The following is a 24,021-nucleotide window of genomic DNA, read 5'->3' on the forward strand; positions in this document are numbered from 1 at the left end:
AATTTGTCGTACAAAAGATATTTAAAAAAATTGCACGCCTTTGGATGGTCTTTAAAAATGTATGCAAAAAATATTTTTAAAAAAATTAAGTTTTTTTGTGGTCTTTAAAACGCTATTGAAAAAATCCTTCATATTCGTAGATTTTTTCAGATGTTTTTTACAGAATATGTAAAAAATAATTTTTAAAAAATTCACGCCTCATTAAAAAATATTTTAAATGAATTTTCGTTAAAAAATATTTTTAAAAAATCTACACTTGTGTGTAAATATTTTAAAATATTCACGCTTGTTCTTTTTCTGGATTTAAAAAAAAATCCTCTTAAGCGTATATTTTTTTAAAAAAAGTTTTCCAAAAAAATTTATTTTTTTCTAATTTTTTTTTTAAATTTTTTTCCAAAGTTTTTTTTTAATTTTTTTTTCAAAAGGTTTTTTTTAAATATTTTAAAAAAAAACATTTTGGTAATTTTTTTTTATTTTTTCCAAAGTCTCAAAAACAAATTTTATCTAAAAAAATATTTTTCAACCAATACCCTTGATTTTTAAAAAATATTTTCCCGCACGTATTCTTAAGTTTAAAAACTCTCATATTTTTTTAAATATTTTTTTTTATATATATCTTCTTTCAATTTTTTTTCATAATTTTATTTTATTAATTTTTTCATAAATTGTTTTTTAATATTTTCCAATTTTTTCAATTTTTTTATTTAATTTTTGATGCATTTTTTTTTAATTTTTTCAAAAAATATTGTCTTTTTTCCAAAAAATTTGTAATTTTTTCCAAAAAAAATGTTTTCTTAAAAAAAAAATAATTTTTTCCAATATTTTTTTTTTTAATTTTTTCCAACGCCTCAATGACCGTATTCTCTCAACCTTGAACGCCCTAACGCCAACGGTTTTCATTGTGTTGACGCAAAACGCCAGTAGTAAGTATTCGTGCTACGTGACCAATAATTAATGCCAACAACAACAACAACGACTACAACCAAACCAGAATTATTCTGCCACACACGCACACATTTAAACAAGTCAATTATCCTTTCAATAAGTAATTCGCCAACATGTCCATGTACGAATTATTGTGCAAAAAAACATGAACGCGCATATGCTGCTTGCCACTCTCCTCATTTACACTGCGACGTGACAACGTCCAAACAAAGGCTAAAAATAGATTTTCAATTTCCAAAAGTCATGGATGGAATGGACATTTAGCAACGCATGCAATTGCCAAAGAAAAAAAAAACATTAACAACAACAACGACATTCGTAGCATAGGTGTGTTGTGGCATGTTAGGTATTTTAATCAAGAGATAGTGAGAGAGAAGAACAGAGAGAGTGTGTGCGATATATTTGCAAAATTACATGTTTTTGCATGACATGTCCATGTGTTTGACCGCAATTGTGAATGAATATCACGTGGATACATTTGAGAGTAGCACCACCAAAACAGCACCAACGTAGATATGTAGAACACAGTGTGTGTGTGTAGGAGAGTATTTATTTGGATAACATTTCGGGGAGAATGCAAGTGCATTATTAGGCTGAAAGAATGAGGGTTAATAAAGGATTATTACTATTGTTGGATAATTGAGAAATAGTACATGTGTATGTGTGTACTTAAAGCTGGTATTCAGCAAAATTCAGCTAGGTGAATTAATAAAAAAATTGAATACAAATTTAATTTACAAGTATTTCCTTCAAATATCGAATTGTATAAATAAAAGAATTTATTAAATACAAATTTTATCATATTCAGCCAGCTGAATAACTGCTTATGGACTTTAAGAATAATAAACATGTTAGTATATATATTGGTCTAGATTGGTTTATTTTATGAATTCATCAAGCTTTAAATAAATAAAATCGAATGTTTTATGAATTCAGCAGCAATATTTTATTTATTCAGTCAGCTGAATTGCTATAATAACTTGAATTTTACAATGTAAATTAGCTGAATTTGCTATAATATAAAATTTGAAATAAATTCCGTTAGCTGAATATATTGTCATTCAGCTAACGGAATTTATTTCAAATTCATGAAATTTTTAATTTCAGCTAGCTGAATTGTATAATATTACTAGGGAAATATTGAAATTATTTACAATTTGCTGAATAGCCATAAAATAGACTATTTTACTAGAAAAATTTAATTTTTTTTTTATTAAAAATAAGGATTAAATTCATAAGCTGAATTGATATATTATCAGATATTTCATAAATTCAGCAAGCTGAATAATATTAATATGGAATTTTTATAATGAATTTATTACATCATTTTATTTAGCTGCTCAATTGACATAATATAAATTTTTTTTATATATTTCAATAGTTAAATTTAATATACTAATTATTGTAATAGTGCAAATTACAGCTCGAGTGTAGCTGAATTACAATATTAGCGCATATTTTTATAAATTATGTAGCAGAATTACAATACCATGTAATATATTTATAATATTTCACTAAATTTATTTGCTTATTTGCATAGTTAAAAAGGATTTTTCCTTATATTCAGCTAGCTGAATTGCAATTATAATGGATTTTTTACACATTTTATTAGCTGAATTGTAATAAATATTTTAGGAATTCAGCTAGCTGAATTACAATATTAGTGCATATTTTTATAAATTATGTAGCTGAATTGTGATACCATGTAATATATTTATTAAAATCCACTAAATTTATTTGCTAAATTGGTAAAAAAAAAGATTTTCCCTTATATTCAGCTGGCTGAATTGCAGTTATAATGTATTTTTTACATATTTAATTTGCTGAATTGTATTAATATAAAATTCTTTATTACTGCAATAGTTTAAATTGCAATTTTAATTACAATATTAGTGCATATTTTTTATAAATTATGTCGCTGAATTACAATAAAAAGTAATATATTGTTACAATAAGTAATTTTTCTTATATTCAGCTAGCTGAATTGCAATTTTAATTTCAATATATGACAATATTTTAGGAATTCAGCTAGCTGAATTAAAATATTAGTGTATATTTTTATAAATTATGCAGCAGAATTACAATAACAAATAATTTGTTTTTGCAAAATAGTCAGGCAAATAATGATTTTACATTCAACAGGATTTTTTAAGAATTCAGCTGCCGGATTGTTGAAAATCATTAGCTGAATTAGCTAAATGTCCAGTAAAAAAATATTTTCAAATTATATTTTCAATACAAAAACGATTTTAGTCATATTCAGCTAGCTGAATTGTAAATAATAATAAGAAAAAAATATTTAAAATTTATATTTCGAATATTAAAGCAAATTCAGCTAGCTGAATTAAGTTAAATTTCCTTTAAATGCAATAAAAAAGTAATTTGAAGTATCAACACAAATCATATATTTTAAAATGTTATCGGTCCCCAAAAACCCACTGCCATACTAATTAAACTACATTTAAATACAACAACAAGAATAACAACAAAAATAACCAAACGATATTTTAATTCAGTTGTTGCTTAACGGTAATTAGTTTTCAATAATACAATGCTGATAACAACAACAGCAAACAAACAGAAAACAGTTGTTCGGCGGTTCTACACAAGTCGTTCGTTAGCCAGGCCATCATGGTGGTGTTGTTGTTTCTATGCAGTTCATTTTTTTATTTATTGATTATTTGTTTTGGGTGTTAGTTTCCGAACTTCAAGTGTTATCATAAAAAACACCAACTGTCAAATCAAACAGCTGTTTAATGCCAATAAGAGTAAGTGACACAAGTCGTTAAGAAGATACGAGCACTGTTGGTGTGTGTTTGTGTCTGTGTAAGAGAGTGTGGGTGGGGGCAAAGGCGGCACAAATGCCGCAAAGAAAGTAAATGAGGCCACCACCAACAGCAGACAATTGTAAACGTCTATCTGTCTGGTTGACCGACAAACGTCAGCACTATAACAAACAACAGGCAGATAGTTTAGAGTAGTGTTTGTCAACTATTTGGGAAAAAAGAAACCATCCCCTCCCTCCTCCAGCAGTTCTGTTGTGTTGGCAAAGAGTGCATTCTCGACACGTGTGAGTCGACGCCCGGCAGCATTAGAACTGTATTGTCGGAAAATGTGAGATAGGAAATGAAGATAAGATAAAATCTAAAGGAGTGATTAGAAGGGCTAAAATAGGGTTTCTGCGAAAGGGAGAGGGTGAGAGAGAGAGAGAGAGAGAGAAAACGAACTATTAAATCATAATCATAAATTTTCAAAACGGAAGTAGTTTCGTATGAATTAAAAATAAATCAAAATAATCCATTTTTTATTATTCAGCTAGCTGAATTGAATTAAATTTGGGAAATATGCATTTGGAATATTATTTTTTTTGGAAATTAGTACAATTCAGCTAACTGAATATGTTGAAATAAGCCCAGAAATACAAAATAGACTTTAAAAAATATGTTTTACTGAAATTATAGCTAATTCAGCTAAATGAAATCATGAAAAATCCTCATTCAGCTTGCAGAATTATAACAAATATTGCGATTTATCAACATAAATTTTAAAATAAGAATTTTTATTGTAATTCAGCCAACTGAATTTGCTTAAATATGGGAAATATGCATTTAGAATATTAAATTTCTGAAATTTAGTAAATTTCAGCTAGCTGAATTGAATTAAATATGAGAAATATGCATTTGGAATATTATATTTTTGAAAATTAGTAAAATTCAGCTAGCTGAATATGTTGAAATAAGCCCAGAAATACAAAGAAGACGTTGAAAAATATTTTTAATTGAAATTATAGCTGAATTCATGAAAAACCCTCATTCGGCAACATTAATTGCAATTCAGCTAGCTGAATTTGCTTAAATATAAGAAATATGCAATTGGAATTTTTTTCCGAGAATTAGCCAAATTAAGCTAGCTGAATATGTTAAAATGAGCCCAAAAAGAAAAAAATAGTCTTTAAAACAGTATTTTAATTAAAATTAAATATAATTCAGCAACTTGCATTTGTGAACAACTCTCATTTAGCTTGCTGAATTATAAATATATACATTATTATCCCAATTCAGCCAAGTACATTATAATAATATGCACTTTAATTGAAATTCAGCTAGCTGAATGTAGGAAACAATTCATTATTTTTACAAATTAGCTAATTGAAGATCAGAAATAGTCCATTCAGGTAGTTAAAATAAATAAAATATATGCTGCTGCTGAAATTCTGCATGATAATTAAAAGAAAAATAATTTTTATGAAATTTTGAAAGCTGAATACATAAATCATCTTTTATTTTTGCAATTCAGCTCGCTAAAAATCTTAAAAATTTATTTTTATTACAATTCAGCTAGCTGAATATATGAAAGTTATTTTTATTGCAATTCAGCTAGCTGAATCCGCAAAATACGTTAAATTATTGCAATTCAGCTTGCTGAATAGTTAAAATATGTGTAATTTTTAAACCTCCACCAATTTAATACATTAAATACGAATTATTTTTGCTATTCAGCTAGCTAAATTCATAAAAATATCTGATATTTTTGCAATTAATTTTGCTGAAAATCTTAAATAGAAATTTTTATTGAAATTCAGCAAGATAAATAGAATAAGTTTTATAACAATTCTGAAGCTGAATTAATACATTTTCTCATATTTTTGCAATTCAGCTAACTAAAAAAATTCAATTCAGCTAGCTGAATACATGAAAAAATTATTTTTATTACAATTCAGCTAGCTGAATCCACAAAATCTCTTATATTTTTGCAATTCAGCTTGGTGAAAATCTGAAATAGTAGTTTTTATTGAAATTCAGCAAGACAAATAGCTGAAGAAATAATTTTGATAACAATTCTGAAAGCTGAATTCATAAACTATCTTATATCTTTGGCAATTCAGCTTGCTAAATTTATTTATTTATTTATTTTTTTGCCTATTGAAATGTTATTTTTATTGAAATTCAGCAAGCTGAATCCATAAAATTTGTTAAATTATGTCAAATCAGCTTGCTAAAAATCTCAAAAAATATATATTTTTTCAATTCAGCTAGCTGAATATATTAAAATGTTATTTTTATTGAAATTCAGCAAGCTGAATCCAAAATTTTTTTTAAATTATTGCAATTTAGCTTGCTAAAAATCTCAAACATTTATTTTTTCTAAATTCAGCTAGCTGAATATATGAAAAAAATATTTTTATTACAATTCAGCTACGTGAATCCATAAAATATATTAAATTATTGCAATTCAGCTAGCTGAAAATTAAAAAATTCAATTTTTTTCGCAATTCAGCTTACTGAATATAAGGAAAATTTAATTTTTTCTCAATTCAGCTTGCTGAATAGTTAAAATATGCGCCAAAAACGTTAATTTTTTAAAATATGAATTGGGTTTGCTGAATGCTGTTGAAAAAATTTGTAATCCTATGTATTTATAAATATATTCAGCTATAATAGATATCAGCTTGGCAACGTGAGTATGCCTTCATTTAACAATATTGTAAACATGAAATAAAGCAAAATCAGTCATGTGGGTGTATTAGGAAAAATACAAAAATAAAGAAAAGAAACAGAGAAAATGCCACGCGACCACAATTCAATGAGCATACAGAATTGACTCATCTGATTGTTGCTGTTGTCTGGTTTTGAGAAAGTCATAACAAATGTCATTTGAAATTTTGCAAACTAGGAAAATGTCATGCCAAAAAAGAAAAAAAGAAACCACTGAGTCTCTCCCATTGGCAAACATGTTGCTACAGAGCAGACGCAAAAAAAATGAAATGTAATTGAAAAAAAAAATAATATTGCAAAATTTGAATGCATCTCAAAATAAAGTTTTTGATTGCAACAACTATTGAATGCAACCCGGCTGATAGGCAAAAAACATAACAACAACCCAGTAGGCTGGCACAGGCCTTTCGACAAAGAAGACGACGAAACTTTAAAACAAAATTCGTACAAAGTTCAATGACTCTTTGTTTACAATAGTGGCGCGGCGGCATGGCAGCAACAACAACATCACTTTTTTTTATAATCAGCCAACTAACACACACACATACACGCTGATACCAACAACCATACACACAAGTGCCGCATCATTGTTGTTCGTCATGCTCTTTTTTGTTTCTCCGCAAAATAAAGCTGTGTTTTTCTCACCTAAGCTCTGTGTTTGTTCTCTCTACCTTATGTTGCGCTCATAAGCCCACGAATCATTTGATGTTTGCAAAAACAAAATTTGCAATGAGAAACAAAAACAAAATAACAACAAATTACAACGAACAACAATTGTGTTGGAGAGCGTTGGAGCATTGTTGTTAATAACACAATGGCGACGTCGTCGGCGTCAACGTCATGCTAACAGAAAGATTTGTAGTGTGTTGGGATATTGTGGTAGTGCTAAATTACATGAGAGCTAAACTCGTGTTCAGAGTTGCCAAGTAATGGAATTTAAGTGAATTATTATAAAGAGGATTTCAAAAACTATTTTTGGGGAAATTTAATAGTAATTCTACTAAAAACTAAAATAAAATAAAAAAAATATTCTGTTGATTGTATTGAGATGATTTGCGTAGGAACCTCAACCATATAGTTGAGTTTTTTATTACAATTAAAAAATAATAATTTTTTTTAGGAGCTGAATTGAAAACATGGCTCAATAAAAAAAATTAATGTCAAAAAGCTAAAATAAAATATGAACTTGCTAGCTGAATTGCGAAAAATGTCAAGTTTTCAGATTTTTATCAAGCTGAATTGAAGAAATTTAAGATATTTTATGAATCTTGCTAGCTTAATTGTAATAAAAATAATTTTTTTAATATATTCAGCTAGCTGAAATGCACAAACAATTAATTTTTGCGATTTTTAGCAAGTTGAATGGCAAAATATAAGATAGTTTATGAATCTAGCTAGCTGAATTGTAATAAAAATAATGTTTTAATATATTCAGCTAGTTGAATTGCAAAAAAATTTATGAATTCAGCTAGCTGAATTGTGATAAAAATTAATTATTCCACTATTTATCTTGCTGAATTTCAACTAAAACTATTATTTCAGATTTTCAACAAAATAATAATTCATATTTAATGCATTAAATTAGGAAGGCTTAAAAATTAACTAATCAGCAAATTGAATTGTGAAAAAAATATTTTTTTTTTCAAATTTTCAGCAAGCTGAATTGCAAAAATTGTAGATGTCGTATAAATTCAGCTGGCTGAATTGTAATAAAAACAACCTTCTCATATATTTAGGTAGCTGAATTGCAAAAAATAACTTTTTTAATGATTTTTAGCAACCTTAATTGCAAAAATAGAAGATAATTTATGTATTCAGCTATCAAAATTGTAATAAAAATTATATTTCTGCTAATTATATTGCATAATTTCAGATTTTCAGCAGCATATATTTTATTGCCTGAATTGTTCATTAGTTGATATCTTGTAAATCTATTTTTCTTCTGTTTAATATTAAAAAGATAGCTGAATATACCAAAATATTGTTTAAACTCGAGCTAAATTGAAAAAAGACTAGCTGAATAAATGAAATATATATGTTATTACATGAAAAATATATGTTACTACAAATTTATGTTGCTGAATACATGAAATATATATTATTATAGCACATCGGATTGCTGAATTCATTAAAGAGTCCATATATCGACAATTTAGCTAGCTGAATATCTTAAATATGGTTCATTATATCAATTCAGCTAGCTGAATTCATAATATAAACTATAAAATATCAATTCAGCTGCTTAATACATAGTACATAAACTTAATTCAGTTAGCTTAATATGTGCAAAACTGCGAACAAATTGAAAATAGGCTATCGAATATGTCAGAATCTTGTTAAAAGTTAAAATTAACCAGCTGAATACACTTAAAATATATTATTAATGCAATTCAGCTAGCTGAATGTATTCAATTTTCCATAATATCGAAAATAGAGAAAGCTGAATGCATACTATGAAGCATAGTATTTTAATTGCACAAGCTGAATTTATGAAATATGCAATAATATGCCAATTCAGATAGCTAAATACAATAAATATCACATTGTAGATTAATTTTGCAAGCTGAATACAATAAATATCACATTTAAGATCAATTCAGCAAACTGAATACATGAAATGTCACATATTATTGAAATTGGGTTATCTAAATAAGCAAAGTATATCAATTCACTTAGCTGAATACACAAAATATCACATAATATACAAATTTAGCTAGCTGAGTACATTAAATATTGTCTATTATATATATTCAGACAGCTGAATACACTATAGAACAGATATTAAATCGATTCAAATAGCTGAAAACATAAAATATCACATATTATAAGAATTCAGCTAAATTTATTGAACATCGAACATTATATCGATTCAACTTGAAGAATATATTAAAGAATCCATATTTAATCGTTTCAGCTAGCAGAATACATAAAGTATCACACATTTTGAGCAATTAAGCTAACTGAAAACAGAAACTATCTCATATTTTCACAATTCAATTAACTGAATATATAAAATATCACTAATTTTAACAATTCAGCTGGCTGAATACCTCAAATTAATAAATCGAAATAATAACTTAATACCTGAAGAAACAATTATAAAGTTAATTATTTAATTCAGCCATTGCTGAATTGTTGAAAATTCTAAATATTTCTTAAATATATGCAATTTTGTTAATTTAAAAACAATTCAGCCTTTGCTGAATTTGTCCGAAAGTTTTGAGGAGCCTCAATTTCGATCAAAACAATGGAAAAAATTTAGCTGAATTGGAGCCCATTGTTTTGATCGAAATTGAGGCTGTGCAACATTTTTGGACATATTCAGCAATGGCTGAATTGCTTTTAATTTAAGAATTGGCATATATTTAATTAGTAGGGGAGAGGGGGGCACCTTTGAACGTGGGGCACCTTTGAACAGCGCTCATAAAATCTTGGTTTAATATTTTTCCGACCCGCAACCACATTTTTGTATATGGCAATCTTGTTCTTTATATGCGTAAACCACTTTGGCTTGCTTTTTCACTTGTCGAAAAATTGTGCATGGGTGACCATGTTTTCTGAGTGTCATTGTAAACTTTTTTCATTTGTTTGTAAGGGCGCAGGAAGAATTCTGTGATAGTTTTCTTTCGTCAAACAAATTTGTTGCATTCCAACTATCATTTCAAACATAACTAATGTAATTTCTTTCATATATATTTATTACAAAAAAAGTTATTTTAAATTTCCGTAAAATGCCATGGGTGGGGCACCTTTGAACATGCCCATTAAACTCGAGTAAAAAAATGAGTTTTTAACTTTTGGATTCGATTTCTCAAAATTTCAAATGGGCTAATAAGATTACGAAATTAACGGTATTTTTCACCATATTAATTTTTGTTTTTAAGTCATTTTATGTTTTAGTAACTTTTGATCTAAATTTTTTAAATTTTGAACATTTTTTATATATATTTTTAATGAATTAATGCATTTCTGATATATATGAATAAAATACATATATATTTGGACAGAAAGACTGTAAAAAACCATGCCGTTCAAAAATACCAAGCTTTGTTCAAAGGTGCCCCCCTGGGGGGGCAGTTTTGAACACTTTGACTTCCTCCATTAAAACAGTAATAAAATATATTTATCAAGCTTAAAGTATGTCATATGTATATTCATTTTAAAGGTTACATATGTACCTATTAGTTAAAATTTATAAGAAACCAAAAATTATAAAATAAAAAATTTTATAAGGCTTGAAAGCAAAAAGTGTTCAAAGGTGCCCCCCTCTCCCCTATTTGGAATTTTTTAAATAAAATAATCTTCTAATTGTCTCTTCAGTTACTAAGATATATTTTTTGAATTTATTAAACGTCTTTTTAATTTTTATTTATTTTAATAATTTTTTAATTTTAATTATTTTTTAATTAATTCATTTTAATGTTTTTTTATTACTTGCTTTTTATTTCATTTTTTTATTATTTTTAGTAATTATATTTTTCAACAAAAGTCTATTTTATTTAATTTAAAGAACAACGTACATTTCCCATGGTTATTTTTGCTTAATCAATGCCATTGGCAACACGGTTTGACAAAAAATACCCCCGCATAATCTCTTCACACAATTACAATTACAAAGAGTGCGAGAACAAATGAAAACCCATTGTTACACATTTCTTTGAATTTGCAAATAAACAATAACAAAAACAACAACAATGTGTAACTCTCGCCCCCACGACGACGACTTATTGCATTCTCGTTTGTTCGCCACCCACCTCATTACATGAGAGATGTTGGGAGAGCAACGTAACAAACAATACCCAGCCCCAATGTTTGACGCTTAGGCGAAAGAACAACAACAACACACAATCATGAGTATTTGCAAACAAGCTGAGTTGTTCATGTTTATTTTTGTCTATTATTTTTTGGTGTGTGTATGAGAGAGAGAAGGGTTGGGGTGAAAAAAGAACGCAACAAGTCTGAGATATTTTCGTAATGATGGCTGGCTCCCCAAAAGAGAGCTTTGAAAACCGGTGTCGACAAACAACTGCATGCTCACTGGGCCTGTCTATCTCCCTCTCTCTTTCTTACTCTTTCATACTTATTATTTCTTTGTACTACATATCAAAGTGGTACACGTGGCCTTAACAGCTCAGTGTATGAGTAAGAGAGAGTATGTGTGTAAATTGCATGCTGCTCTGCTGCTGCTAGTGGAACTGCAGTCTGCAGATGATGATGATGATGACGTCGACGTTGAGATACTCAAAATGTTGTTAATTGTTTGTGTGTTTGCTTTCGTCGTACGTTCGTCGGTGCTTGGTTAGCTCGTTGGCTGGCTGGCTGTGACTGGGTTGTTTGTTCGGCAAAGCACAAAAGGCAAAAACAAATAAATGGGAATAATGCAAAACAACAAAATAACATACGATGCATGCACAGACACACATACACCACTATACCATGTGTGTGTGTGATATCATGTGCAAAGAAACAACACATATGACGGGCAGAGTGGGGGAAAATTGTGATAAAATAAGCAGAACAAAAACAATGCATTCAACTACATTATAATTAGTGGCTCTCTTTCGTTCACTCTCTCTCTATAATATATAGAGCAGGCACGGGCAGAGCATAAAAAATTCTGTTCTCACGCACTTGTCTTTGTGTGTGTGTCAATGGTTTTTCAATTGGTTCAGTTGAATGTGTGTGAGAGAATAGTGATACTTACTCTCGCGAGAGTGCACGCGTGCGGTGCTAGAGTAAGTATCACTATTCTCTCACACACATTCAACTGAACCAATTGAAAAACCATTGACACACACACAAAGACAAGTGCGTGAGAACAGAATTTTTTATGCTCTGCCCGTGCCTGCTCTATATCACAGTCGGGCGAAGCACCGCACGCGTGCACTCTCGCGAGAGTAAGTATCACTATTCTCTCACACACATTCAACTGAACCAATTGAAAAACCATTGACACACACACAAAGACAAGTGCGTGAGAACAGAATTTTTTATGCTCTGCCCGTGCCTGGTCTATATCTCTTTCAATGAGTATGTGTTTAACAAACAGAAGGGTTTGCAAGGGAAGAATTTTGTTTTGCAAAAACGATATAAAGGAGAAAAAGAAGAAAAAAGAACACAAGAGTGGGAATTTAGCACAGCACTATAATTTTGTTTTTGTATTTTTTTGTCAAAGAATTTTATTTTTTTATAAACAATGTGAAATTTTTTAAATTAACAATATTGTGAATTTTTTAGAGAGCTTCTAAATAATATTTGTTATTTGTTCGTTTTGAAAATTAACATACACACATTTGTTCCCAGAATTTTCACATAGGGGTTTATATAAGCAGTCTATTGGACGAGGAGGAAAAAAAATAATACCATAATTAACAATTTGTATTATTATTTGATAATCAATTGATGACAATAAAAATTAACTGATATCACAAGGAAAGTGGTATGCAGATAGTTAGATAAGAGAAAAAAATTAATTCAGCTAGCTGAATTAAAAAAAAAAACAATGACAAACCATAATTATAGAGAAAATTGTGAAATTAGAGTAAAATTTTGTATGTCAAAACAGCTGAATTGCATATTCAGCTAGCTGAATTTCATAGAATTCTATTTATCGAAAAAACTAGGACACCAATTAAAATTTTTTGGCATTTTTAAACATATTCAGCTAGCTGAATTTAATAAAAACGAGATTTAAAAATATGTTTTTCATAGAAATTTAAAATTAAGGGTAAGTGGTTTATATTCAGCTAGGTGAGTAGCTACTGAACGCATAATATTCGAAGATAAAGGCAAGTTCGAGGATTAAATATTTAATTCAGCAATTGCTGGATTGCCAAAAAATGCAAATACTAAATAATAAGTAATTTTAAAACAATTCAGCCATTGCTGAATTTTGTCCTACGCGGTTCTATAACCTCAATTTCGAACTAAACAATGAAAGAAAACAAACGGACTTTAAAGTGTACTGATTTTAAAGCTGGCTGAATAGAATTTAAAAACAATTTATACAGCTGAATTGATAAAAATCGGGTTTCCTAAATTTAAAAGCAATTGAGCTAGCTGAATTTGTTTAAAAAATAGAGAAATTCATAAATATGAATAGTTTTATTTCTAGAAATAGTCACTAAAACAATTAAAAACATATTTTCGCTAAATTCAGCTGTAGCTGAATTTCGTAAAACTAATATTTAAACGGTTTTGTAGTAAATTTACAGAGTTTAAAAGAATTCAGCTGTGGCTAAATTGTGTAAAAATTAATAAAAAGTCAAAATTTATATTATTTTCATTTAATAAATGATATAAATGCAATTTTGTGCAGCTGAATTGGTGTAAAATGGTTATTTATGAAAAATAAATTGGTATTTGTCAAATAAAACTCATTTTCCATAAATTCAGCTGTAGCTGAATTGCGAAAAAAGGTTGCAAAAATCATATTTCCTAAATTTTCATTAAAATTTCCAGATTTTTAAACTATTCAGCTGTGGCTTAATTTCGAGAAATTGTACTTAAATAATATTTATGTGTTTTAGAAATCTTCGGAAGCATTTTCTTAAATAAAATTCATTTGTGATAAATTCAGCTGTAGCTGAATTGCGAAAAATTGTTGCATAAATCACATTTCATAAATTTTCATTAAAATTTTCAGATTTTTACACAATCCAGATATGGCTGAATTGCAAAAAATTTTTTGAAAAATCATATTTCAAAAATGTTCATTAATATTTCCAGATTTTTACACAATACAGCCGTGGCTGAATTTCGGGAAATTGTATTTAAATAATATTTATGTATTTTAGAATTATTCAAAAGCGTTCTAAATAAAATATTTATCAACTAAAACTCATTTTCCATGAATTCAGCTGTAGCTGAATTGCGAAAAAATGTTGCAAATTTTATATTTCATACATTTTTAGTAAAATTTACGGATTTTTACACAATTCAGCTGTGGCTGAATTTCGAGAAATTGCAATTAAAAAATTTATATATTTTAGAACACTTCGAAAGCGTTCTAAGTGAAATTTTCTGCAATTTTACACAATTCAGCTGTGGCTGAATTTCGAGAAATTGTAATTAAATAATATTTAATTATTTTAGAATTCTTCGAAAGCGTTCTAAGGAAATTCTGAGCAGCTGAATTGAAAAAAATGTTGAAAATATTATATTATTATGCAATAAATATAAGTATATATATTTTTTAAATATATACATGTCGTCAGATTTGCCAATTTTCTCATGAAAATCTGTCACATCTGTTTGAATTCTTCACAAATTAAAAATATCTGCAAGTTTTCATGTTTTCGTGTCATAATTTCCAAAACAAACAGACAAAAAATATTCAGCTAAAAATATGCTATTCAGCACATATAAATATCCCTGAAAATTATTCTCTGAAATCAGCTGTATTTAATTTTACCTCTCATTGAACTCCAGGCATTGCAAGGCCCTTTTCACACACAAACACACATCAGTCACAACACATCCTGTCTGTATGTAAAGAGAATTTCATTACATATCAAAAGATCATGACCCCAAATGAAATAATCACATAGCCTGGCAAAGAAAGAAGTCTCTTCGACAACATTCATCCATCCATTCGTCCATCCGTCCGTCGGTTGCACGTCTACAAAAAGTCTGTCTGTCCCTCAGTCTTTTCAATTCCTACCTTTCAATCATCCACTAGCAACCAAAGAAACAGTCCCTGAAAACATTGTTGTTGTTGTTGTTGCAACTGTTGTTGTTTTGCAACATTGTTGTATGTTGAATGAATACCCCAGACATTTTCAATACGATAGAGAGGCTTTACTTCTTAACAACACAACAACATAAATTTGACACCAGCATGTTTGTGCTGGATGCTTGGATAACACAAGTGGTACTCCACTCCGCCGTAGTCTACACACACAGATTGTTAAGGGTCTGGTGTAATACAAAAAATAAAATTTTGAAAAAAAATCTTTTCAATTGGAATTATGGAAAAGGGAAGAGAACATAACCTTACATTGTATGTAAGAATCTTAGTTGAAAATCGGGAACGATAAGAAGGGCGTTAAAAAAAAAAATAAAAATTAAGACTTGGGGCCTGACGGGGAAACATTAAAAAAAAGGTTTAAAAATCTACACCTTGAAAACTGGTGGAAACCAAAATATTAAAAAATCCTCTCCTTGTGATATATAGAGCCCCGCAGCTGAATTGAAAAACAAAATTAAAGCCTATGAGGGCGTTTGTGAATTGCAACATGAACCAATTTTCGTAACCGGCAACAAAACCGCCCAACACCCACTCTCCCATACAGACATTTATGGCAAAGGATTATTTGCAATCGTGGTATGTATGTCGGAGGATAGTAGTTACGCTCTCTGGCTCTCTTTCTCAGATGGTCACCTTTAATAACCGAACATGCGTTATTTCAATGGAGATTGAGTGCAGCTATTGCAATGGAATTTTTGCAGCTTATATATGTCGTCATTATATAGCAGCTGAGGTTAAAAATAGTGGACGAACAGTTTTTCGGAACTATTTTTAGATATGAGCAGAGCACAAAAAAAACCTGAATGAATTGCGTATCATGGAGAAAAGTGCATCATAGCTCGAGCTCTAATATTAGTTACAAGTTTCCTGGAACTTTAGCGGATAAATATAAAGTAGGAAACTATAAAAAATGGGTTGAGGCGTCCGGTTAGTTGACCACACTCGGAAAACCCCTCCTACTGTGAAAAAGGAAAGAAAAATAAAACCAAACCCCCCTAATGTTGACGACCCCCGCAGAACAGAACAGGCGCGCAGTGTTCGCTTTGGCGGATGTACTCAAGAAGTACAAAGCCGATAGTATTGCCTTACAGGAAATGCGATGGAATGGGACTGGCGTAAGTAAATCAGGTGATAACGCCCTGCATTATAGCTGTCATGAAACGAGACGTGAATATGGCTGCGGATTTATTTTTAACAGGAGAATAAAAGACCTCGTCTCCAGATTCACTCCAGTAGATGAGCAAATTACTATAATCCGTATAAGAGCGAAGTTCTTCTACATCAGTCGCATTTGCACCCATGCTCCGACCGAAAATAAACATGAACAGACCAAAGACATATTTACACCATATGACCGTTGCCCTGGCCATGACATTAAAATTCTGCTAGGAGATTTTAATGCAAAAAATCGGAAGGGAAAAAATCTTTGACCCCACTGTCGGAAAATTTAGCCTCCATGAAGAAACATCAGACAACGGCATGAGGTTGATTGACTTCGCGCCACCAAAAACCATGGTAGTTAGCAGCATCAGATTCAAGCATTTCGATATACACAAGGCCACTTGGATTTCTCCCGATCGAACAACGAGAAATCAACGTGAGGGTGAGTGAGAATGAAGTCCGAAAATTCTACCAACGGGTAAAATACCAAATCGAAGGCTTTGGTGCTGGCACATCCTCCTGTAGAGATGAAGAAGGAAACCTGGTGACAGATACAGAAAGCATATTGAGGATCTGGAAGGAGCATTTTGAAAAGCTTCTGGTATCAAATAGTGGCGGTGAAGAAGATACCCCAGAACCAATAAGAGATGACGGTATAGAATGTATACCACCCTAGCCAAGATGAAGTCAGAATAGCAATCAATCGGCTGAGGAATAATAAAGCAGCAGGTGCCGTTGTGTTACAAGCCGAACTATTCAAGACTGGTGGCCAGATGCTGGTCACAAGCATGTACCAGCTCATTAGTACAATTTGGCTAGAGGAATGCATGTCCAATGATTGGAACCTCAGCATCCTGTTTCGTGTGCACAAAAAAGGAGACAAGACGATATGTGCCAACTACAGAGGAATTAGTCACCTTCCCATCGCATATAAAGTGCTATCCAGCATGCTGTGTGTACGATTGAAGCCAATGGTCAATGACAATATTGGACCATATCAATGCGGCTTCAGACCTGGCAAATCCACCATCGACAGGTTTTCACTCTGCGCATTATATCCTGGAAAAAAAACCCATGAAAAACACATCGACACATTCCATCTATTCGTCGACTATAAAGCCGCATTCGACAGCCCTATCCGTTGCGAGGTGTATAAAGTCATGTCTGCGTTTGGCATTCCAGCAAAATTAATACGTCTATGCAGGATAACTTTAACTGGCACAAGATCAGCAGTTAAGGTCGGAAAGGACCTCTTGGAGCCCTTTAATACCGAACGAGGATTCAGACAAGGTTACAGTTTGTCGTGTGACCTTTTTAACATCCTGTTGGAAAAGGTCATACGAGAGGCAAAAGTGAACAGAAATGACATTCTGTACACCAAACAACACATGTTACTCGCCTACGCCGATGACATCGACATAATGGGTCGAACACTGAGAGCGATAACAGCCACCTTTGAAGAAATTGAGAGAGTCTGCCAAAGTAGGTCTGGCAGTAAACGCCGATATGACCAAGCTGATGGTATCAACGCGCAAGACGTCCAGTAGACACGGACCAACTGTGGAACTTGAGAACTACAGCTTCGAGGTAGTCAAAGATTTTATATACCTTGGTACCGCCACAAACAAAACGAATGTCATCAGTTTTGAAATTCGGAGAAGGATAGTGATGGCCAACAGATGCCACTATGGTCTGAGCAAACAACTCAAAAGCAAGGTCACCTCTCGCCAGACCAAACTCACACTCTACAAGACGCTGATGCTACCCGTGATATTATATGGATCTGAAACATGGGTACTTGCGCAAGCATATGAGGCAGCTCTTGGAGTGTTTGGGAGAAAAATTCTCCGAAAGATCTATGGGCCGATCTGCGTTGATGGTGAATTATCGCCGTCGAATGAACCATAAGTTGTACCACCTATTCTCGGACATCTACATTTTTAGACGTATTGAGCTGCAGTGACTAGGTCATGTTGTGAGAATGGATGAAAATGCCCCAGCCCAGAAGGCATATAAAAGAGAACCAGCTGATGGTTCCCACGAGCAAGATGGAAAAATCAAGTGAAAGATAACATTGCCGAATATGGTCTTTCAAATTGGAAAAACCGCGCAAAATACCGACGCGCATGGAAATCTTTTTTAAGCTCGGCTTATGGAACGAAAGTTCTGTCACAAGCCGGCTAAGTAAGTAAATATAACAAGGCATGGATTTTTTGAAAAAAAATCTGAAGACTATTTTTTAAAGATTCTCCACAGTCAGCGATTTTTTAAAAACTCTCCACAGTCAGGAATTTTTTTAAATATTTGTAGAGACCCTCTACAGTCAGTAATTTGTTTTAATATTTTCCAAAGACTCTACAGGCCTGGATTAAAAAAAATATTTTTTAAAGACTCTCCACAGTCAGGGATTTTTAAAATAATATTTTTAAAGACTCTCCACAATCAGGGACTTTTTAAAAAATATTTTTTGAACAAATATAACAAGTATAAGTTTTCTAAAAATATATTTTTAAGACTCCACAGGCCTGGATTAAAAAAAAACATTTTTGAACGACTCTCCACAGTCAGGGATTTTTTAAAAATATTTTTTAATAACTCTCCACACAGTCGTGAAACTTTTAAAAATAGTTTGTAAAAACTCTCCATAGTCAGGAATTTAAAAAAAATTAAAGACTCTCCACAGTTAGGGATTTTTTTAAAAATATTTTCTAAATACTCTCCCCGGTGAAGGATTCTTTTGAAAATATTTTTTAAAAACTCTCCACAGCCAGGGATTTTTAAAAATATTTTTTAAAGACTCTCTACAATCAGGGATTTTTTAAATATATTTTTTAAAGACTCTCCACAGTCAGGAATTTTTTGAAAATATTAAATAAAGACTCTCCACATTCAGGGATTTTTTAAAAATATTTTTTAATAACTCTCCACACAGTCGTGAAACGTTTAAAAATAGTTTGTAAAAACTCTCCACAGTTAGGATGTTTTAAAAATATTTTCGAAAGACTCTCCTCAGTGAAGGGTTCTTTTTAAAATATTTTTTAAAGACTCTCCACAGTCAGGGATTTTTTAAAAACATTTTTTTTAAAAACTCTCCACAGTCAGGAATTTTTTTTAATATTTTTAAAAACTCTCCATAGTCAGGGATTTTTTAAAAACATTTCTAAAGACTCCACAGCCTGGATTTTTAAAAAAATATTTTTTAAAGATTCTCCACAGTCAGGAATTTTTAAAAAAATATTTTTTTAAAGACTCTCCAAATATCACAAGTCTACATTTTCCAAAAATTATTTTTTCGAAGACTCTCAACAGTCAGGGATTTTTAAAACAATATTTTTAAAGACTCTCCACATTCAGGAATTTTTTTAAAACATTTTTTAACACAGTCGTGAAACTTTTAAAAATAGTTTGTAAAAACTCTCCACAGTCAGGATGTTTTAAAAAATATTTTCTAAAGAATCTCCCCAGTGAAGGGTTCTATTGAAAATATTTTTTAAAGACTCTACACAGTCAGGGATTTTTTAAAAAAAAATTTTTAAAAACTCTCCACAGTCAGGAATTTTTTTAATATTTTTAAAACTCTCCACAGTCAGAGATTTTTTAAAATATTTCTAAAGACTCCACAGGCCTGGATTTTTAAAAAAATATTTTTTAAAGATTCTCCACAGTCAGGGATTTTTTAAAAATATTTTTTAAAGACTCTCCAAATATCACAAGTCTACATTTTCCAAAAATTATTTTTTCGAAGACTCTCAACAGTCAGGGATTTTTAAAAAAATATTTTTAAAGACTCTCCACATTCAGGGATTTTTTGAAAATATTTTTTAACAACTCTCCACACAGTCGTGAAACTTTTAAAAATAGTTTGTAAAAACTCTCCACAGTCATGATGTTTTTAAAATATTTTTTAAAGACTCTCCTCAGTGAAGGGTTCTTTTTAAAATATTTTTTAAAGACTCAACACAGTCAGGGAGTTTTTAAAAACATTTTTTTAAAAAACTCTCCACAGTCAGGATTTTTTTTTAATATTTTTAAAAACTCTCCACAGTCAGAGATTTTTTTTTAAATATTTCTAAAGACTCCACAGCCTGGATTTTTAAAAAAATATTTTATAAAGACTCTCCACAGTCACGGATTTTTTAAAAATATTTTTTAAAGACACTCCAAATATCACAAGTCTACATTTTCTAAAAATTATTTTTTTGAAGACTCCACAGTCAGGGATTTTTAAACAATATTTTTAAAGACTCTCCACATTCAGGGATTTTTAAAAAATATTTTTTAGAGACTCTCCACACAGTCGTGAAACTTTTAAAAATAGTTTGTAAAAACTCTCCACAGTCAGGGATGTTTTAAAAATATTTTCTGAAGACTCTCCCCAGTGAAGGGTTCTTTTGAAAATATTTTTTAAAGACTCTCCACAGTCAGGGATTTTTTAAAAACTCTCCACAGTCAGGATTTTTTTTTAATATTTTTAAAAACTCTCCAGAGTCAGAGATTTTTTAAATTATTTCTAAAGACTCCACAGCCTGAATTTTTAATAAAATATTTTATAAAGACTCTGAACAGTCAGGGATTTTTTAAAAATATTTTTTAAAGACTCTCCAAATATCACAAGTCTACATTTTCCAAAAATTATTTTTTCGAAGACTCTCAACAGTCAGGGATTTTTAAAACAATATTTTTAAAGACTCTCCACATTCAGGAATTTTTTGAAAATATTTTTTAACAACTCTCCACACAGTCGTGAAACTTTTAAAAATAGTTTGTAAAAACTCTCCACAGTCAGGATGTTTTAAAAAATATTTTCTAAAGAATCTCCCCAGTGAAGGGTTCTATTGAAAATATTTTTTAAAGACTCTACACAGTCAGGGATTTTTTAAAAAAAAAATTTTTAAAAACTCTCCACAGTCAGGAATTTTTTTAATATTTTTAAAACTCTCCACAGTCAGAGATTTTTTAAAATATTTCTAAAGACTCCACAGGCCTGGATTTTTAAAAAAATATTTTTTAAAGATTCTCCACAGTCAGGGATTTTTTAAAAATATTTTTTAAAGACTCTCCACAGTCAGGGATTTTTTAAAAACTCTCCACAGTCAGAGATTTTTTAAAAATATTTCTAAAGACTCTCCACAGTCATGGATTTTTCAAAAAATATTTTTAAATACTCTCCACAGTCCGTAATTGTTCAAAAGATATTTTTCTAAAGGCTATCCCCAGATCAGGATTTATTAAAGGTTATATACAGTTATGGATTTTTAATAAATTTCAAAAAAATATATATATCCTTAAATCCTAATTTTTTTCCATTTCAGGACAATGTTTTGTTGATGAATGTGATGGTAAGCATGGTTATATCCACAGCGCACACAGACTTTTGAACAATGCCGTATATAATTTTTTCGAGATGAAAATATTGGAAAAAAAAATTAAAAATAAAATTTTGAAAAATAACTTACCCGACATACGACCATCACTGGACCTGCCATTTAGCGATGCTGCTGCTACAGCAGCCGATAATGACGGTGGTGGGGAACCACCACCATTCATTGGCCCCGTTGTTACTGGTGATAGTGCGGATGTTGCCACTACTGTCACAGTGCCATTGCCATTAAATTCGTAATCGTGATGGTTATTGGCGTGAATTAATTGACTACTGTTGTTGTTGTTGTTGTGAAGGTGGGGATGATGACCGTTGTTGTTGTTGCTGCTTGTTGCACTATTTGTACCATTGCTTAATACCGTTGCGGTAACATGTGGATGGTGGTGGTGATGTTGTTGTTGTTGGTGGGTAGTAGAGGCGGAGGACGACGACGACGACGAGTTGTTGTTGTGATGACCATTGCTGACATGCTGGAAAGTGGCAGCAGCAGCTGGTGCCGATGATGACACTTGCAAATTGCCAACACCATGCCGTATATTAGAATTTCGTATATTTATACTGTTGTTGTTGTTACCAATAATATGGTGGCCATTGGGTATCGCCGCCGAACCTGTCGTTTCAAAGGCGGCATGCACAATAAAACGCTGCTGCTGCTGCTGCGGGTGATGATCACTGAGTATTGCCGGTATTGCTGTTGCTGCTTGTGGCGATAATTTCAATTTCTCCTGCTGCTCAATGTATTGAGCAGCTTCGAGGAGCGTTTTTAAGCCCTCCGACATATCAGGTTGACCCACAACAAGGAATATGAAACCTTCTGATCAGTGCTTCGTATTTTTGTCTTTGGCGGGTTGTTCTTTCCAACTTGTTTGTCGTTAGCTGGTAATCACAATTATGATTTCACTCAGTCGCTCTCACTCTCTCTCGCGCGCTCGCTCTCGGGCACTTGCTTTTGAGCCTTTTTAATACATAAATGTTTAAAAATGTTGAAAGCGTTTTTAAACACTGTTTTGCAGGGCGGGTTGGTTCTTTTTGGCAATAGGTAATCTGAAAAGAAATACAAAAATTAGAAAAAAATTATTAAAAATATTTTTTTTTTAATATTTTTCTGAAAGTTAACCTAAGTTGCGGATATTTTTAAAATTTTTTTCTAAAGCCTATCCCCAGGCTTGGAATTTAAAAATATATATTTTTCTAGAGAATAGTTAAAAATAGTTTTTTCCCATCCTATCCCAAGGCGTCGATTTTTTTAAAAATAGTTTTTAAAGCCTATCCCCAGGCGTGGATTTTTTAAAGATAGTTTTTAAAGCCTATCCCAAGGCGTGGATTTTTTAAAAATTGTTTTTAAAGCCTATACCAAGACGTGGACATTTTAAAAATAATTTTTAAAGCCTATCCCAAGGCGTGGATATTTTAAAAATAATTTTTAAAGCCTATCCCAAGGCGTGGATTTTTTAAAAATTGTTTTTAAAGCCTATCCCAAGGCGTGGATTTGTTAAAAATAGTTTTTAAAGCCTATCCCAAGGCATGGATTAAAAAAAAATTTAAAGCCTATCCCAAAAGGTGGATTAAAAAAAGTTTTTAAAGTCTATCCCAAGGCGTGGATTAAAAAAAAACAGTTTTTAAAGCCTACCCCAAGGCATGGATTAAAAAAAATGTAAAGCCTATCCCAAGGTGTGGATTAAAAAAACAGTTTTTAAAGCCTATCCCAAGGCGTGGATTTAAAAAAAATATATTTTTCTAAAGCCTTTCCCAAGGCGTGGATTTAAACAAAATATATTTTTCTAAAGCCTATCCCAAGGCGCGGATTAAAAAAATCTAAAACCTATCCCAAGGCGCGGATTAAAAAAATCTAAAGCCTATCCCAAGGCGTGGATTTAAAAAAAAAAATTTCTAAAGCCTATCCCAAGGCGTGGATTTTTTAAAAATAGTTTTTAAAGCCTATCCCAAGGCGTGGATTTTTTAAAAATAGTTTTTAAAGCCTATCCCAAGGCGTGGATTTTTTAAAAATAGTTTTTAAAGCCTATCCCAAGGCGTGGATTTTTTAAAAATAGTTTTTAAAGCCTATCCCAAGGCGTGGATTTTTTAAAAATAGTTTTTAAAGCCTATCCCAAGGCGTGGATTTTTTAAAAATAGTTTTTAAAGCCTATCCCAAGGCGTGGATTTTTTAAAAATAGTTTTTAAAGCCTATCCCAAGGCGTGGATTTTTTAAAAATAGTTTTTAAAGCCTATCCCAAGGCGTGGATTTTTTAAAAATAGTTTTTAAAGCCTATCCCAAGGCGTGGATTTTTTAA

At 30.9% G+C, this 24,021-nt stretch overlaps 1 protein-coding gene across 1 annotated transcript; it reads right to left on the reverse strand.

The window, feature by feature from the left end:
* Positions 1–1,030: 1,030 nt before the first annotated feature.
* On the reverse strand, positions 1,031–22,509 carry LOC133321485 (homeobox protein 5-like). The gene is made up of 2 exons (XM_061530575.1): positions 21,807–22,509; positions 1,031–1,158 (listed from the first exon to the last, which is right to left on the reverse strand). The coding sequence occupies exons 1-2, from the start codon at positions 22,507–22,509 to the stop codon at positions 1,031–1,033; spliced, it is 831 nt and encodes a 276-aa protein (XP_061386559.1).
* Between the last annotated feature and the right edge of the window lie 1,512 nt (positions 22,510–24,021).

The sequence above is a fragment of the Musca vetustissima genome, unplaced genomic scaffold, assembly GCF_032173495.1.
Source record: "Musca vetustissima isolate MV318-11 ecotype Yass unplaced genomic scaffold, APGP_CSIRO_Mvet_v1 utg18775, whole genome shotgun sequence".
Lineage (NCBI taxonomy): Eukaryota > Metazoa > Arthropoda > Insecta > Diptera > Muscidae > Musca > Musca vetustissima.

Excerpts from the sequence above, each read along its gene's own strand:
- LOC133321485 (XM_061530575.1), bottom strand. The coding sequence starts at position 22,509 with ATGTCGGAGGGCTTAAAAACGCTCCTCGAAGCTGCTCAATACATTGAG. Across the intron at positions 1,159-21,806 it reads CAGTGATGGTCGTATGTCGG|CCTTTGTTTGGACGTTGTCA; the intron begins GTAAGTTATTTT and ends ATCTATTTTTAG.